The sequence below is a fragment of the Amborella trichopoda genome, chromosome 8 (assembly GCF_054954075.1).
Source record: "Amborella trichopoda isolate Santa Cruz 75 chromosome 8, AtrichopodaSantaCruz75HAP2 v2.0, whole genome shotgun sequence".
NCBI lineage: Eukaryota > Viridiplantae > Streptophyta > Magnoliopsida > Amborellales > Amborellaceae > Amborella > Amborella trichopoda.
The window spans coordinates 30,092,603-30,111,981 of NC_142343.1; the positions used below are offsets into that span (position 1 = coordinate 30,092,603).

Below are 19,379 nucleotides of genomic sequence, written 5' to 3' on the forward strand. Positions count from 1 at the left end.
GGAAATAGGCACATAGAGAGAACACATCAAACTTGAAATTTTGAAATAATCTCTCTCTAAAAATTAAAAGCGGTGTACACCTAGGCTTCAGAGATGAAAAAGTATATAATAAGAATAAATTTTTTTTTTATACACGAAGGTCGCAATCACTTTTAATTGTTAGGTTTGTGATGAAGTCGCTAAGGGTGCCTCAATGATTAGGTTAAAGTTCAAAAAATGCTTTTTGAATTTTGTAACACATGCCAAGTTGTCGAATTTGGCATGAAGAACAAAGATTTGAATTCTAATACTTAGTGAGCTCAAAAATGTTAAGAGTAAATGCTAGGAGCAATTAGATAGCCTCCATATTTTAGAAAACAAACGCTACTAAAAAATATACACAAAAAATTACATTTTATAACACATCAAATGCATCAAAGTCTGTGGTAAAGGGTCGTGGGTTTTGGAGTAGTGCTGTGATTTTCACAATACCAAGGACATTAACAATAATTTTATCTTTTTTACTGCATCAGGAATGGAGCCTATTGACGGTTTTTCCATGTGGATGTGGACCCCTACTATTCATGGGGACTTCATTCAGCTTTCCATACTTACTTTTCAGGGGAAAACACCTTCAATAATATAGCTATCAGAAAGCTTACTAAAAGACTTGAATTGTTATCTAAAAAGACTTGAATTGTTATCTAAATGAAAAGAAAATATTGGGCATGAGGATGGGGATGGTTTGATTCTAGATCACAAAGCAAGGCCACTTAAGAAACGTTTCTCTCAAAACTTAGGTGTAGAAAAATGTAAATGAATGAATAAAACAAGTATTAATATTTTTTAGGAATTTTTTCCAAGAGGTAAGAGTGTTTATGGTGCATATTTAATGCATGCGATAATGAGAATATTGAAAAGTTCTTGTTTGTTGGCTTTCTCAAAATTTGTGTTTATCTATTTGCTCCTTGATTTCTAACTCTAACATTTTAGGCTCAACGAACATGTTAAATTCAAAAGTTCTGTGATGTAGTGTGAGACTTCGGTACAAATTTAGTGATCCCACTTCAAGTAAAGAGTAGCTCTTCACAAGACATGCTTGTTTATAATATTATACGAGATTCTAACTTCGCATCATTAATTATAAGGTAAATAGTAGGTAATATTAACCACCTTATACCTAACTATTCATACTTGTGGTTTTTTACACGGCCCACATACCAATGTACGGATTGTATGTAAACCCTATCCTTCTTCCATAAATGACACCAACTAATTAAGAAGTATTGTTCGTATAAAAATAAATAAATGATCTTATAGGATCCTCATTCACCCATACGTATAGGACTTCAAAAGATCACCATTAAATTTGGTACGGATCTATAGAAAAATCCAGTCCTACACCCATGTGATAACTTTTCTAGATATCCATGCCAATTTTAATGGTGATCCTTTAAAGTCCTACACACATGAGTGTGTAAGAGTCCTATAGGATCATTACTCATAAAAAATATAGAAGCTTTTTCAACTTGTGACATTCCTGTCGTAGAAAATTATTTTCATACAAATATTGTTGAAGCATTTTTAAACAACCTGTACTATTACTACCATTGTTGCACATGTGTTCCAATATCAGTCAAGTATGGACTGGTATGTATCTAAACTTAAGTATCTAAGTAAAAAGAAAAAAAAACATGTTTTTAATATAAGGTTGAGGCCCAAAACAATAAAGTAAAAGGTACCTTTAAATAGTGTCAAAAGATAGATTTTTCAGTAACAAAAGATCTATATATTTAAAAATCTAGAAAATGGATAGCCCAAATAATGCATTTACAGTATGTACTAATTCCCAAAACTTAAATCCATGTTTTTCATTCCTATAAATCTCAAGATGGTTGATTTGAAAGTTTTTTGACATCAAAACAACTTTTTCTAGTGAAATTTTAATGTGCAGCTTATTTTATTGTTTAAGGCCTATAAACTATTTCATTTTCTTATTGAACTTGAAGTTATTAATTTTTGGTCCTTTTTTTAAAAAAATTCATGATGAGTTGCAATGCTCTGTCTTTAGATATCTTTAGGATTTTTATTAACTATTAACAGTCTTTGAGGATGATTGTTTATGAATAAATCAACTACGAAAGTAAAGGTCTAATGACTTGAGGGGCTTAGGATGCTATGTAGAGCCTTAATTTGAGTTTTATTACTATCGTACAATTATTTTCACAAAGCTATTTTAATTTTTTTTTTAAAAGCCCCAACTTACTAACATCATTTAAATATTGGTTTTGTACGTCGTGAATATCTGCCTTATTATTTGCTCCTAAGCAATTATTTTTGTCTAAATATTACTTTCTAAATATAACTTCCAAGTGTAGTATGCCTATAGTTGGTTTCCTTCTAGACCTAAACTGTAATGGATTTTATTATGTTCTTCATTACAGGGGCATACTTAATCAATAATCATCACCAATTATACTTATTAGTTATTCCCCAATTACATCGAATTATAGATGATGAAAAGGTAAGGAATTATTTTATGCTAGAGATGAGTAAGAATAGCAATTCCCTTGGAAGATTTAAAACACATTGGACAAAGTCAAAACATGCAATAAACTCATGTTACACACTTTATCTTTCTCTCTCTCTAAAATGCACCTACATACCTGTGAATGTCAAAATTTTCTTTTACCCGTGATTCCATTTTCTATACTTATCTACAATGGATGCAGAACCTTATAATGAATTCAGCTATTTTGAGCCCTCGCTTTGCTTTCTTATTTTTACTCAAACCAAGTATTATTATTTTTGCTTATAAAATGGTCTGAATTGCTCTCTCATTTTTCCTTAAAGAGAAGTAGCTCTCTCATTTTTACTCAAAGGGAAGTATTGTTCTATTTGGTCTAGCAATGGCACCCAAGGAGAAAATGGGGTGAGGAAAGCTTGAAATGAAGATGATAGAGAGCAAAACAAATGGGCAAGTGACATATTCAAAGAGGAAAAATGACATTATCAAGAACGCTTATGAGCTATCAGTTCTATGTGATGTGGATAATGTCATCCAAAAGTGGAAAGCTCAGTGTCTTCTCTGGGGGACAAGTGGTCAAGAAACTAATCCTTTATTCTCTTTTTTTTTTTTCACTATTTGGTTGATCATGACTCAATCTCTTTCATTTTTTTTTTTTTCTTTTGTGTATTCTTTTGCAGGATTGAAAAAGTTTTTGCTCGCTATACTGACCTTCTCATACATATATGAGGGAGGTAAGAGCTTAAGATTGAAGGGAGAATTATAGATACTCCCAAGATCCAACTTTGCTCCCTATATATATATATATATATGGTGCAGTTGGCATATGGATGCATCCGTAGCTGTAGAGGTAAGGTGCACCTTCAAATTTTATCATGGTATGTAATTTTGATATAAAATGTTTTTAGGATTATCTCAAAATCTATTTTTATATCTAATTATAAAATTTTAAATTTTAAAAATGGTTAAAATAAAGTAAATCTATAAACATAAGAAAATATTGAAAATGGACGGTATAGATACTATGTTGTAAAATACACTATTTCTGAGACTTAAAATCTTTTTATTTATCATGGTCATACATCTCGATGTCGAGATGATCAATCAAATGGTTTTTCAACATTATAACGACCTTTTTCGATGGATTATTGAGGTGCATCCGTAGTTCAACATTATAAGATTACATCCTTATCTAAACTTTTTCCACATATATCTATACCATGATAAAATTTGAAGGTGCACCTTACCTCTACAGCTACAAATGCATATGTATGCTAACTGCACCTATATATATATATATATATATATATATATATATATATATATATATATATATATATATATATATATATATATATATATATATATATATATATATATATATAAAACTAAGTTATGAATCCCAACGCTGTTTTTTGTGTACCCACCAAGTAGAAAAGTAACATTTTAATGATGAAAATGCTCCCCTCTAAACCCACATTTCTCTTTGTTTTATATAATGAAGTCGATCGAACACATTATGTGACATAACGGTTTCTGTTCTATACTGAAGCTGGTCTAGCACGTAGTGCGCTAGACTGGCTTCTTGTCCATGTTGAAGCCAGTTTGGATTTAAAAAATATTTTGGACTCGGAGATGCATACAAAATTAATTGAGGGGGTATCTATTATTTTCCCTTGATTTAACAAGTTCCTTTTGTCTATCCATGGTAGGTTGATTAATTTGAACAGGGTTGTGCATAAGTTTGTAGGTGGTTATGATACACACCACGAAATATAAGAGGATCTATGGGTTGCCTAGGGGAGCAATTGAAGGTTGCAGGTTGTGTTGCCTAGGAGACAAATTAGTTAGAGCCAGAATAGGGGTGAAAAATTATTAAAAAGTAAGTATATTATGTTTACTGTCAAACTACTCCCTCAAGCATAAGACCCATTTGGGAGGAGTTTTTTAATTTGAAAATTTTGGAACCACCTAAAAATCATAGATGATTATTTTTGAAAATTTGAATTTTAAGATTTTCTAACACATTGGTAGGTCTCTATTGAATCTTAAGACATTATATTTCTCAAAGTGCATGGAGAGTACCATTTGGATATTTTTCCCCGGAAGTTATTATGGGTTGAAGAGGTTACATCCTCAAATTTTTTTATCTTAAAGTTATTCTTAAATTGAACTTTCTAGTAATAGATTGTATGCTTTCGCAAGAGAATGAAATATTTTGGCATTATTAAAATTATGTACATTTTAATCTTTTGCTTTTTTGAAGAGACATAGAGGCACCACTGGAGTTCAAATGAATTCCAAGTTGTGGATTGGGAGTACTTATATTTGAAAACATTGGTTTTAAAGTATAAAAAAATATATCACAATTTTCTACGCAGATTATAAATGTCAAGAATGGGCCCTTGTCGTCAACGTGGCAGAACCACAGAGTCCAATCCTACCCGCTAACACGTCAAGAAAAAAAAAAAAATACTATACTTCAATGGCTTACGGAAAATAACAATGTATGGGGTCATTAAGGTTCAAAGAAAAGGCCTTTGACGTTATTGAAGCCCACACGATATCTTCATCATTGCTAATTATAGATTAGACAATAGCAATATGTGTAATCATGAATGTTGGGAGGTGGAGCCAGGAACCTATTTTTTTACTCACACACATATTCAACTCAATAAAGTAATTAAGGTCAATAGAAAGGAGATTCATAAAAGTAATTAATGTCGATAGAAAGGAAAAAATTTGTTGGTCTTTCTATAACATGACTCATCCGACAAAATCATGAAAAGCTTGGAGTAATTAACATAAGTACATCTGGAGGAGAGCTCATCCACTTCAGTTGCGGACCGACGATCCAACATTAGAATCTTCAATTCCCTGCCAAAGTAATTTAGGAAAAGCAAGTTAGGTGCCATCCAAAGAAGATCTCAGTGAAATTGTATTATTTGAAATTAGCAAAATAAATAAATAAATAGTTTGTTAAATTTGAATGCATCAAAATGATCTACTTACTTTGTCCCTTGTGTGCGAGTGTGTGAGCGAGTGTGCACATAGGTGTGATCCTCTTTCTATTAAAAGTTTAGATCAATGTTATCGGGATCGGACTGAACATCTAAATGGCAAGTGGTTTGGTCAATTTAAAATCAATCCAACCACTAGTCAACTAGTTGGACCAAATTTTATGAAAAAAAAAAAAGAAAATAGAAATAATAGTTTAAAATATAAAATATACCACGTAAATTTTTCGAATTTCATTTGGTTGGTTGAACAGGCTAGAACAACTGTTCCATCGGGCCAATGCACCGATTGGCTGTCTTACTGGTTGTACCACTGAATCGGCCCAATTTTGATAACCATGGTTAACAGGAACATTTCAAGGACCTATTCTAAAAAGCTGCAGTGAAATCCTACATCTAGCCTATGAGTATTAACCAACTCCATAGAAACCTAACTACTACATAGAAACATGTGAATTTCTAGGAATGAAAGACCATACTTCCATTGTATTTGAGCTTGAGATATCTGGAGGGTGAATTGCAGGTGTTACCATTTTAACTTCAGGCCACTGTGAAGCTGTAGCATCAAACTGAACGAACTCTTCATTTGTTCTGACTTGATTGCTCCTATTGGTCGATTGAACTTGGTCTGCAATGTTTCTTCCAGCAACATTCATCATAGAAGAGTACATAGATGAAGTGGGTACACATTCAGGAACCGATTGTGGATGGCCCCTGGAAATCAAATTTTTGCAGTATTAGAAGAAAATTATTTGGTCTATAGGATTCTTAATGTTTTTTGGTTCATTTTAATCAATTAGTTATGAAATGTTTTTCATGGAGAGCAGGCTATGGTTATGTTCACCCACCATTTTGTTCTTTTTCTTTTTATCTATGTTGTTAGCCGATAATTTATTTTCTAAGTATTTATGAAAAATACCTCAGGGCGAGCAGGGAGATGCAATTCACGAAATTCTAAAGTGGGGCCTATAATTACCTCTGCAAGAACCGATCCATATTGTGAGCTGCATCATTTGCAAGGGACCCACCAGCAATGGAGCTCTGTCCATGAGAACACATCTGCAATTTTTTTTTTAACCCAGAAATAAGTCACGCCAATCATAGCAGTAAAGGTCTTTATTTTGTTTTATAGAAATTATTGCTCGGAAAACAATTTTTTACCTGTAAATTACTTGGGTTGTTGCCTCCGAGCCGAATTCTTTCTAATTCTTGCTGCATAAAACAAACAAAGTTTAGATAGATTCGTTTTGGGATTAAATGTAACTCAAAAAACAACAAATTCATGTGGCCTAAGAAAACAAATAATGTTTGATGAATTTGGAATTTGGATTGAGAATTTACTTCACGATTTCTCACTCGAGTGAGTGTTTCTTCAAGGAGATGCTCATAGTATTCGGCCTGTGCTAGTGATCTTATCTCGATGGGCTTGCCTTCAAAAAGCCTGAAAGTGAAGATAAAGATGTAAATTTATTTTTAATATGGTTGATATTAAAGTATAGTTTAGTTAAATATTCATTTTCCCATATGGAGAAAGGGGGTACCTTAGTGTTCTTTGTGCCTCTTCCAATTCACACTGCACTCTATTAATCTCAACTAGAAGCTCCTGAAATTTTCAGAGTAATTGGTTCTCATGAGGAAAACAAGGATGTAACAAGAATAACATGATTGTAAAAGAAAGGGAATGAAAAATAAAAAAAGGTGAATGAGTTTGTGAGCGTACCGGGATGCGTAGGTTAGGAGTATTTGGGATCCTTTAAGTCAATCCACAAGGAACCCGATATAAGGAAATCAAACATTAAGAAGATAGAGAGAAACCAGACATTCAGAAGAGGTAAGCATAAACGAAACGCCCCTATTTCCCAAACTTGAGTCATTTGAGACCACTCACCCAATTCCACTCAGATTCGGTTGAGTAACTTGGTTGAGGCCGAGTTCCCCTTAGTTAGCTGTACAACTTGGGGATATAAAAAAATATAAAAGAATCTTTTTTTCTTCTTTAAAGTTGCTTTCTTTTATAATTTTTATATATGATTTGGATGTATTTGGCAAAGATTATTTAGTGTTTTTTGTTATACCCATTACTTTATATATATATATATATATATATATATATATATATATATATATATATATATATATATATATATATATATATATATATATATATATATGTTTTACAATATCTTGAATTGTAAGTTAGTTGGTTTTTTTTTTTTTTTTAATCTATTGTTTTCTATTTCAACTTGTTTTAACTTTTTAAAGTTATTTTTTCATGTTTTTATTTTTTAAAATTTTAAATTTTATTTTATTTTTTTATGGCCAAATGGCCATAAAAAATTGATTTTTCACTACTATTTAATCTTATTTAGTTGCATTTTGTATAATTTTACTTTAAAAATATTTTCCTTTTTTGGATTTTTTTATTTTATTCTTGAACACTTTTTGGTCTAGTCTAGAACTTGATCCAACTAGGGCAAAGTTACTCGGACTCGAGCTGAGTACTTGCTCGAGCATAGACTGAGCAACCGGCCTGAGTTGATCTTTCTAACATTGATCCCAATGAGTGGGTCAAAATTTAGAGAAAAGATTTAAAACCTTGTGACACACACCAGGCTGAGCAACCGGCATGAGTCGATCTTTCTAACATTGATCCCATTGAGCAGGTCAAAATTTAGAGAAAAGATTTTAAAACTTTGTGACACACCCCAGATCTCCAGATTTTTCATCTGACATCTATATGTAACTGTGATCTTCTTACATCAAAAGAAAATGGTCTTATAGTATAAAATCCCATGTAAATACAAAGAAAGATAGAGACATACCTTGCCCTACGGGAAGGGTTTCGATAGTGCCTTGAAGGCATCTTATCCAATGATCCTGCTATATCTTTGCTTCTTGCTGCCCACTTTAATGATTTCCCTTAAATGGATAAGCTTTTGGATGGCCTCAAAAATCGCATATCACTTCGAAGCTTTTGCCTTAACACTATGTATTTTACTTTGAGGGGGGGACCTTTCTTGTTTGGTCACTTTTTCAGTTCCTGTAAATTTATTTTTAAAATATTATTATAATATTAAAATCAACCGATGTCAAGTGAACTGGCTTATACTAGGTCTCTGACTTAACCAAAACCTACGTAAGGGATTGTAAGAAACCAATAATGAGGATGCTTTAGTTTGAACTTTGCACATAAAGAATAACACTGTGATGGTGTAGTGAGTTTAGTAAGATACAATTTATAAGAAAATAAGAAACAAACGGTTACCATGTTTATTTTGGAAGGAAGCAATAATTAAGAAAAATAGTTATTGGTGAAGAAGTAATCAGGCATGTGTTTGACATGCATATAGCGAATATTGAAAGATATTAGAAGGGTTATTTTGTTCCAAAAAAATAAAAAATTATAAATGATACACCAAATAAATAAAAATTTAACATTTTACATATTTTCAACAATTCCAACTCATGATCATGTTTGACAGGATTTTGAAATTCAATAAAGATAAATAGTAAAATTTTAAATAGCTCATCTCTTATATCGATTTTGATAAATTTCCACAAAAAATGGCATATATGTTTTGTAGCAATTAAAGATAAGTTGTAGATGTTTATCTTAAATAAAATAAGTTGGTCAAATGCTATAGATATTTATGATAACTACCCAAATTTATTTGATATTACCTTTGAAAAGTATATATCCAATCTAAAAAAAAATGTTTATCTTAAATGAAATAAGTTGGTCAAATATTATAAATATTTTTTATAACTACAAATATTTATATAATATTACCTTTGAAAATTTTATATCCAATCTAAAAAAAGTTTGCATTGCAGTACTAGTTAGATTTGCCACAATCAAGAAGAGAAGGTTCAAATTAGTCCATATTAGACAACAATAAAAAGTCTCAAAATAATTCAAAATAAAAGTACAAAGAAAATATAAAACATGAAATAAAAAGATCAATTCAAAAAGTCAAATAAAAAATTCATATAAATTATAAGGATCAATATCAAATGTTTCAAATTTTTTAAAATTGTATTAAAATATTTTTGGGCTTTCAGATTTTGTTTATTACCGGCAAGAGAGGTCTCAATGTTTTTTGAACAGTGTTTTCATGGAAGAACATTATAAGTCATGGGGTAAGGCATGATAGGAAACCAACAATAGAGATGCTTTAGTTCGAACTTTACACGTAAGGAAAAAAAATTGATGATGGAGCAGTGAGTCCTGCTCGATGCAATCTATAAGAACATAACAAATGGACGGTTACTCTGTTTATTTATGAAAGGAAGCAATATTTTAACAAAACTAATCTTCGAGGTAGAAGTAATCAAGCATGTGCTTGACATGCATATTGTAAATATTTACAAGATATTAAAGGGGTTATTCTTCTAAAAGAATATGGAAATATATCAATGACATGCCAAACTTATCAACTATTTAACATTTTAGGCATTTTCAACTACTCCAATCATGATCAGTTTCATGGGATTTTGAAACCTAATAAAAATAAATAGTAAAATTTTAAATAGCTCATCTCTTTTGTGCATTTTGAAAATTTTCCCTGAAAAATAACATACATGTTTTCTAATAATTAAAGGTAAGTTGTTGATGTTTAAGAATGAAATAAGTGGCCAAATATAATAAATATTTCGGATAACTAAAGACATTTACATGATTATGATAACTACAGACAATTATATGATTTTACCTTTGACAAAGTATGTATATGATCTCAAAAGAATTTTCAACAATAAAAAAGAGAACATTCAAATTATTCTATATTAGATAACAATAAAAAAGTCTCAAAATGATTCAAACTAAAAGCATAAAAAAAACATAGAACATAAAAAAAGAGATCAATTCAAAAAGTGAAATAAGAAAGAGAGTTCTCAATATTTCAAACTTTCTAAAATTGTGCTAAAAGCTTTTTGAGGCTTCAGATCTTGTTTGTTACCTGCAAGAGAGGTCTCAATATTTCTCGAGAAGATCTTTCATGGAGAGAAGATGAGAAGTCATGGATGAAGAGATAGTAGGAAACCAACAATAAGGATACCTTAGTTCGAACTTTACATAAAATGAAGAAGACTGTCATGGAGCAGTGAGACTTGCAAAATACAATTTATAAGAATATAAGAAACCGACGGTTACCATGTTTATTTTGGAAGGAAGCAATATTTAGGTAAAAATAGTTATTGGGGAAGAAGTAATCAACACGTCTTGGACATGCATATGGTGCATATAGTGAATATTTAAGTCCTATCAGAAGGGCCCTTTTCTAAAAAAAAAAAAAAGAAAATTTATCAATGATAAACCAAACTTATCAACTATGTAATACCTTACATGTTTTCAACCATTCCAACTCATGATAATGTGTATTTTGATGGGATTATGAAAGTGAATAAAATAAGTAATAAAATTTTTAATTTCTCATCTCATGTCATTTTACAAATTTCCCCAAAAGGTAGCATACATGTTTTGTAGTAATTAAAATGATGTTGTAGAACATAAAATAGTTCTCAGCTCAAGTTACATATTAGGCTACTCAGGCAATTAATAAATATTGTTATTTATATTTCGATTAATTCATAAATATTTTTCTCTAAGGTTATACATGAAGTAAAATTAATAAATGTTGTATTTGTTGGTTATGATTATTGAAGAGTCTATGTAAGGAAAAAGTTAATCATGATATTCTTTGTATTTCTGATGAGGAAGGAAATCAACCATGTAGATATAGGAAGGAGCAAGTGGTGAATTAGCAATTCTTATATGATTAAAAATTATAAAAGAGATATACGATTTTACTTTTTCATAAAGCAATATTTAAGTAAACTATATCATAATTGGTAATGATTAGGTATTGGAAAAATATAAAACATGCATGTTATATAAATTATAAGTTTATTCTAAAACTTAAACTAGGCCTCAACTCAATTTGCACATAAATTCAATTGAGTTATTCAAAAACGTAAAACTTTTATATTTTTAGCTTGTTTGTACTCTATTGTATGTTGTTACCAAGTAATTCACTATTAGTAAATATGCTTGAAAAGTAAGCCATTGTGATGAAGAACATTTCAAAAATCTTCTTAGTTTGGGTGAGGAAGGAAACTGCACTTAGAATTAGCCTGAAAGGAAGAATTTTATGGTGGTTTAGAGAGTCTTGTATGATTAACATGATTTTAAGTTGGAACAGTTGCAAGTGGAAAAATGTTAAATGCTTCATTTTTAATTGGTAGTTTGGCCAATTTCCTTTATTTAAGTAATGATAACATAATTTAGTTCTTAGAAAAATTATTTACCTATATAAAATTAAATTGCAAGTTAGTTATGAGATCAACATAACTTATATAATAACCCACTTTAGTCATTAGTAAATATTCTTGTTCATGTAGTTGATTCATTTATAAATACTCATCCTCTGTGTATAGATCTAGCAATAAACTTAAGATTAATCAAAACTCAAAGCATTGTAAACCATCGTGTCAAAATAAAGAATAAAAAAGTCACAAATTTGTATATGACTTCAACGTGTAGCACTAGATACCCACCATTCCATACTTGACAATCATACATTTGTATTTCTACAGCAATGATATTCTTACAAGTAGTTGAAAACAAATCTTTAGTAATGTTTTTCTAGAAACAATTCTTAGGAATTAGTTGGTGTGGTTTATAGATGAGAGGTAGAGATTTCTATACAATCAGTCAGTGATTAAAAAATCGCCGAGTCGAATCGGATTTGCTCGGTTCGACTCGGGAATCGGCACTGGACGTGCCGAATCAGTCAAAAAACACGAAATCGCCCGGTTCTAGAGAGAACCGGGTGATTCTGTACAGTGACTTGCCGATTCACTGTACGGAATTGGCGAGTCCCGTGAAGAACAACGGCTGCACAGTGTTCTTCACGGGATTCTTCAAAATTTGTCATTTTTTGATCATTTTTTTTGTTTTTTTTGCCATGTGATTAAATATGCAGGCTTTATACAGATTTTTTCAGCCTTTTCATGGATTAAATGATAGAGAAATTTCGTTTTTTTTATCATGAAAGTTGGGTTTTTAGGGTTTTCGCCTTTCCTTGTGTTTCATGCCAAATAGGGCACGAATCTGTGAATATTTGTAGGCATTTTGATCGTAAAGTTGTTCATCAAAATATTCTGTTACGAATTTGTGATAATCGTTGAGAAAAACAGAGCAATTTGGAGATTGAAGGCTCGGGTTCACGAAACCAGGTAAGAACTTTGGGTTTTTTTTTTTTCCACTATATGATCAATTTTATTGCTTATTTTGAAAATAATGAGTTACATTTGTAGGGTTTTTAATCGTTATTGCTTCTTTTATCATTTAACATATTCAATTTTGTTTAATTTTCTCAATTACAGCCTGATTTTTTAGATGAACACAGTGAAGTCTGTGAAAAAAAATTTCTGCTGTTTTTTTTTTTTTTTTTTTTTCCGCCTTTCGATTTTTTGTTCATGATATAGTACAATTAATGTGTTAGATTTCTAAGGTTTTTAATTGTTATAGTCTTGTTTGTAATCAGATATACTCAATTTGATCTGATTTATTCAATTTGAGCTTCATTTTTTAGATTCAATGACTGCTGTCTGTGAAGAACTGCGTTTTTTGTTTTTTTGCACATTTTAATCGATTTGATTTGATTTATAGATGATAATATGTTCAAAATTTAGGGTTTTGATTCCTTATATTGTTATTTATCAGAAAATATACTCAATTGGATGTAATTTATTTGCTTGGAGGTGGATTTTTTAGTTAAAATGGTTGATGTAAGATGGCTCTGTGAAGAACATAATTTTTTTTTTTTTTTTTGTAATCCATTATCGAATTTTTTTTTTTTGTAATCCATGATCGCATTTTTTGTAATCCATGATCAAATTGTTTGTTTGTTTTTTTTTGTAATCCATGATCGAATTTTTTGTTTTTTTTGTTTTTTTTTTTTGTAATCCATGATCGAATTTTTTGTAATCCATGATCGAATTTTTTGTAATCCATAATCTATTTTTTTGTAATCCATAATCCATGATTGAATTTTTTGAAAATTTGTGATTTTTTTTTTTAATCCATGATCGAATTTTTTTTTGTAATCCACGATTGAATTTTATGAAAATTTGCTGTACTTTTTTTTTTTATCCATGATCGAATTTTTTGAAAAATGATGATTTTCCGAAAAAATGTGAAAATCATGACAAGATTTAGATTATCATGAGGTATTAAACCATATTTTAAATTTTTATTGTTAAATTTTTTGTTGAAAAAATTGTATGTTGATAGATTATTTATGCAAAAAAATGCATGTTATTATATTTTTAATGCAAAAATGTATTTTTTTAGTCTGTTGTTAATGCATTTTTTAGTTGGAATAACTTATGTTAGGTGGCTCTGTGAAGAATGATTTTTATTTGTTTTTTTTTTTTTTGTACATGATGGATTTTATTTTAAAAATCATAATTTTCTGAAAAGATGTGAAAATAGTGACCAGGTTTTGATTATTATGAGGTATTAAACCATATTTTTAATTTTTATTGTTAAAGTTTTTGTTGAGAAAATTACATGTTGATAGAATATTTATACAAAAAACATACATGTTATTATATTTCTAATGCAAAACTCTATTATATTTTTTATGTAGTTTTGCATTAAAAATGTATTTTCAATTTTTAAAATTTTGAACGCAAAAAATACATGTTGTTAAATTGTATTATCGTGTGGAATTAAAGTGAATATCATTGTACAAAAATCGTGGCATATATGACAATTATATTATCCTGCATTTTTTCAATTTTATTATTAATTTTTTAATGCAAAAAATGTATGTTCTTGATAATTGAGTTGTACCCATGTTTGGAGCTTGCATTTTGTATTATATTAATCTTCATGTTTGTAATTGACATGTACGAAAATATTATTGTCAATATAGGTATTTTGCAATAACAAATAACAACAAATATGACTACATGAACTACCCCAACATATTATTACTACACATGGTGATTATTTTTCTTGTTGAACTGTCAGGTTAATGTTTAACTTTTTAGATATTAAAGCAGTAGAATCATGTCAAGATCTGCAGAAGACTCTGCGTGGCAACATGAGGTCAGACTTGATCCCAACAAAAAAGATAAAATTATTTGTAATTACTGCCAAGAGTGATAAGTAGTGGGGTACATAGGTTCAAGCAACACTTGGCAGGGGTTAAGGGAGATGTTTTTACATGCAATAAATTTCCTTAATAATGTAAAACAACAGATGACGGCAATTCTTAATGCTAACAAAGGTAAAAAAATTGCCAAACATAGGATGAATAAGGAGATAGCTAGTTTGTATACGCCATCAAGCAGGAATGATACAGAAGAGCAATATAATAATGACCTAGAAGAGCAATATAATAATGACCTGGACATGGCCACAAGATTGAGTTTACGTGAACAATATCAGAGGGAACGTGGGTTTAGAATGCCCGGTGGGTCTAGCTTAAACATGCATGGTGGGTCTAGCTCAGACATATATAGCGGGCCCAGCTTAGACATGTATGGCGGGCCCAGCTTAGACATGCATGGCGGGCCCAGGTCGAGCATGTATGGCGGGCCCAGCTCAAATATATATGGAGGGGTTGGCGGCAATATGTGTCAACAAGAATCAAACGTTGAAGAAATAGTTCCTAACTTATCTAGGAGTGCCAGTATTGCAGGTCATGATCGTATAGACCCATTTCTCTCAAAGCCTAAGTCACAACAGATGACCCTAACAGGTATGGTTCAAGGTTGGGGAGATATGTTGGTAAATGGTTCTACGATAAAGGGATTCCCTTTGATGCAGCCAATAGCCAATATTTTCCACCTATTATGGTCAGTGCAATCAAGAGAGCAGGGCCCGGGGTAAAACCCACGACGGCATATGAGCTCAGTGGGCCAATATTAGATGAAGAAGTGGAGGAAGTTACTAAGTGGATTAAAGAATATAAACAGAGTTGGCCAAGGACAGGCATCACTCTCATGAGTGATGGTTGGTTGAATAAAGTTAGCAAAAAGGAGTTTTTAAACTTCTTGACCTATTCCCCAAAAGGTACAGCTTTTTTGTCTAGCAAAGACGTATCAGAAACGAAGAAGGATGCAAACTTCTACGTACGACTATATGATCAGAGAGTGAAGGAGGTAGGAGATAAGCATGTAGTCCAGTTTATTACAGACAATGCGCGTTCATGTGTTTCTACGGGCAGCAAGTTGATGGATAAGAGGAAGCATCTAGTATGGACGTCGTGTGCTGCACACAACATCGGTCTTATGTTAGAGGAGATAGGTGAGATCAAAATTGTGAAGGAGACTCTAGATGAAGCAAGGTTGGTGTCGAGATTTATATACAACCACTTTAAAATATTATTTCTGTTTAGAGAACACTCTAAGAAAAAAGAGATAATTAGGCCTGCCATAACCCGCTTTGCGACCGATTACTTAGCTGTGGACTCCATTCGGGAATCTGAAGATGTATTAAAGAGATTGTTTACCTGTGAAGAGTGGTTAAATGACCGCCTCTCGAAGTTCAGTACCGGTATAAAAGTAGACAGCATAGTCTCAAATAGGAGGTTCTGGTCTCGATGTTCCAGTGTCGTAGAGGCCACTGCTCCTTTGGTTATGGTGTTAAGAATGGTTGATGCTGACAAGAAAGCTACCATGGCATCCTTTATGAAGGTATCGAAAGAGCGAAATCAGCTATTAGGGAGAAGTGTAGTTTTGCTAACAAAGTGATCGAGATTATAAAACAGAGGTGGAATACCAAATTTGGACATCCAATTTATTATGCAGGTTAATATATATTTATATCATTAAAACGTTTCATTGTAAATTATTTTTTTATAAAATTTTAAATGACATTTCTCTATCGATATATTTTCCAGGTTACTTCTTTAACCCAAAATTTTTCTATTTGACACCTGAACATCCCCACAAGATTATGGAAGGGGTCAGATACATTATTGCCAGGTTGGAGAGAAGCCATCGAAACCAGGTAGCAGCAGTATAAGAGGTATTATTTAATGTTTGCGTAAGAACTTTATTGAGTTGTTATATTTGTGAGGAATAATGCACTAAAACGAAATATATTTGTTCTAGCTTGCTATGTATAGGGATGCTATAGGATCCTTCGGAACTAGACTTGCCAGGAATTCTCGAACAAAGATGGATCTAGGTTATCTCCTAGCTAATATTTTGTTCATTCATATATTTAATCTTATGAATTGTTCTTGCCCTTACAATGCTTTTTGCATTTTAATACAGCTGAATGGTGGGAGATATATGGTACTGATGCACCTCACCTAAAGAGGATAGCAATCAAGGTGCTCTCCCAGACATGTTCTGCTACTGGCTGTGAGCGCAACTGGAGTACATTCTAATGGTTGCACACTACTAGGAGAAATCGACTCGCTTCGGAGAAGCTTCATAAACTACTCTACGTTCATTACAACTTAAACCTCCGAGAGCGACAAATAAGAAGGAAGCTTGAAGACTATGGACCGATAAACTTAGATACAATATTTTTTACAGACACAGCAGACCAATGGGTAGTAGAAGAGGAGGAGCTAGTGTTGCACAAGAGAGCGTTCCTTGAGGCTATCGGTGAGGAAGATCTTGAAGAAGGTGATGAGCAGCATGAAAGAGGAAGCAATCAGCCAACGTATCCACAATTTGTCGGAGATGTCGATGATATTGCACCTAATGAGGGAGAGTGGGAAGGGGGTCTAAGGGAAAATGAGAGAGATGATGATTCTGAGGCCACCCTATCCCAGCCATATTATTCACATATCGAGTCCCAACAGCAACAAGGTAGGGATGAGCACGACAGTGTAGGTGAGCATGAAGGTTGGACAAGCTTCGGGGATTTTGGATTGGGAACACAACATAACACTCAGGGATTTGGATATAGTCTGACGCCTGCTAATATTGATGATTTGTTTTTAGATCGAATCAATGAACTGTCAAACGAATTCAATCAATAGCACCAGCGTGACCAAGAAGAAGAACGACATCGTTTGTCATTTTATTTTTAGATCGTATGTTACTAATTGTATGCTTTATTGTAGTCCATGTATGTTGATATACTTATTCCATGATAATTCTATATTTATCCTTTTGTGTGACGTAAATTAAATGGTAAATAGTAGTTCATGCAGGGAAAGAACAAATCAATATTCGCATATTCATGCAAAGAAATGAAAATTCTTAATGGAGTACCCTCATTTTTTATTGAATTCCTAAAAAACAATATTTATAATGAATTTTAATACTTTTTTCGGATTTTTTTGAAGCTTTAATTTGACCGATTCACCCGATTCCCGATCAGGATCGCCGATTTGCCGATCTAGATCGATTTTAGAAGTGCACGATCCGGGTCACCGATCCGCTTTTTAAACCATTGCAATCAGTACATTTGTATATGTGTAGTCATAAAGCCTGAATGTATGCTTGGAATTGGTATAAGATGGCCAAGTAAACAAATATACAAATGTAACTTATTAATAGCTTTACTACATGGTGCAATGAGAAAGCATCATACAAGTTGAAACAAGCATGTCTAATGAGAAACCATAGTTGTTTGTATTGGGTTGTTGATTAATGCTGATATCTAATGCTACAGGACAAAGCTTTGAAATCTAAAACTTAGATTGAAACATTACACTTAAAATTTTATAAAATAATTGTATAACAAATCAAATGCATCAATTAGGTAACCTCAAAATTTTAGGAAACAAACACAACTAAAAAAATAAACGCCAAAACATTCCATTTTATAATACATCAATTACATCAAAGTATGTGGTAAAAGGATGACTTAATAGAGCAGCACTATGTTGAGAATTTTGGAGTAGTGTTGCGATTTTCACAATCAACAGGAATAATAACAATGATTTTAACTTTTTCACTACATCATGAATGGAACCCATTGAAGGTTTTTCCTTGTGGATGTGGACCCCTATTATTCACTAGCGTTTTATTTAGCTTTCCATACTTATTTTTCAGAGAATAAAACGACTTCAATAATATAGCTCTTCAAAAGCTCACCAAAAGACTTGAATTCTTATCCAAAATGAAAAAAATTTGTGCAAGAGGATCAGGATGGTTTGATTCTAGATCACAAAGCAATGCTAGTAAAAAGTGTTTTTCACAAAATTAGATATAGCGACAATGTGGCTAGTGTAACTGGATGGATAAACCAACTATTAATATTTTTTAGGCTTTTTTATCCAAGTGGTAGAATGTTTATGGTGCTTGATTGATGCATGCGATGATAAGAATGCTAAAAAGTTCTTGTTTTGTTCTTTAAGATTTGCTTGTTAGGTGAATGTGGCCATTAAAGGCCTTTTGAGTGCTTGTAAAATGAAATGGTATAATGGAGCATGAACTCAGTGGGAGTGTGGTCCCTCGAAGACCATACTCAGCAAACAATACTTGCTGATACCGAACTGTTCTTGACAGTCTAGGCCAATCGATTGGGAAAACCTATGTTACATGGGCATAGAAAATTAACCAATAAGGGTTTTAATCAGTCATCCCTTCATGATGTGAGAGTATACCCGAATGAGTAAGCCGAGGTTCTCAAAGCCCTTTGTGTGTGATGGGGGGTCAAAACCTCATCCATGCACCATCACACGTCATATATAATGATATACCGTTTCGAGAAAGCAAACTACCTTTCAGGGTGAAGTTTATGCATGTGCGAGAGATACCCTTATACGCCATAGGAGCTGTGGTCGCATCAGGTCTTGGTAACCTTAGTTCGTCTTTAGGGGAGAACCTGAAATCTACAGACTGAGATTGTGACCCCTTGGCTTATTGGCCAG

General features: G+C 32.0%; 1 protein-coding gene across 2 annotated transcripts; it reads right to left on the reverse strand.

The window, feature by feature from the left end:
* Positions 1–5,189: 5,189 nt before the first annotated feature.
* Positions 5,190–10,678, reverse strand: LOC18423661 (uncharacterized). 2 transcript variants are annotated; one of them, XM_020674987.2, is made up of 9 exons: positions 10,482–10,678; positions 8,346–8,563; positions 7,244–7,274; positions 7,065–7,126; positions 6,865–6,964; positions 6,685–6,735; positions 6,500–6,582; positions 6,054–6,237; positions 5,190–5,383 (listed from the first exon to the last, which is right to left on the reverse strand). In XM_020674987.2, exons 2-9 carry the CDS (start codon positions 8,384–8,386, stop codon positions 5,342–5,344), a joined length of 594 nt encoding a protein of 197 aa, XP_020530646.1. In that variant the 5' UTR covers positions 8,387–8,563; positions 10,482–10,678; the 3' UTR covers positions 5,190–5,341. The 2 variants fall into 2 exon arrangements, with proteins under 2 accessions (XP_020530646.1, XP_088701749.1); XM_088845623.1 differs by lacking the exons at positions 8,346–8,563; positions 10,482–10,678 and adding an exon at positions 7,412–7,483.
* Between the last annotated feature and the right edge of the window lie 8,701 nt (positions 10,679–19,379).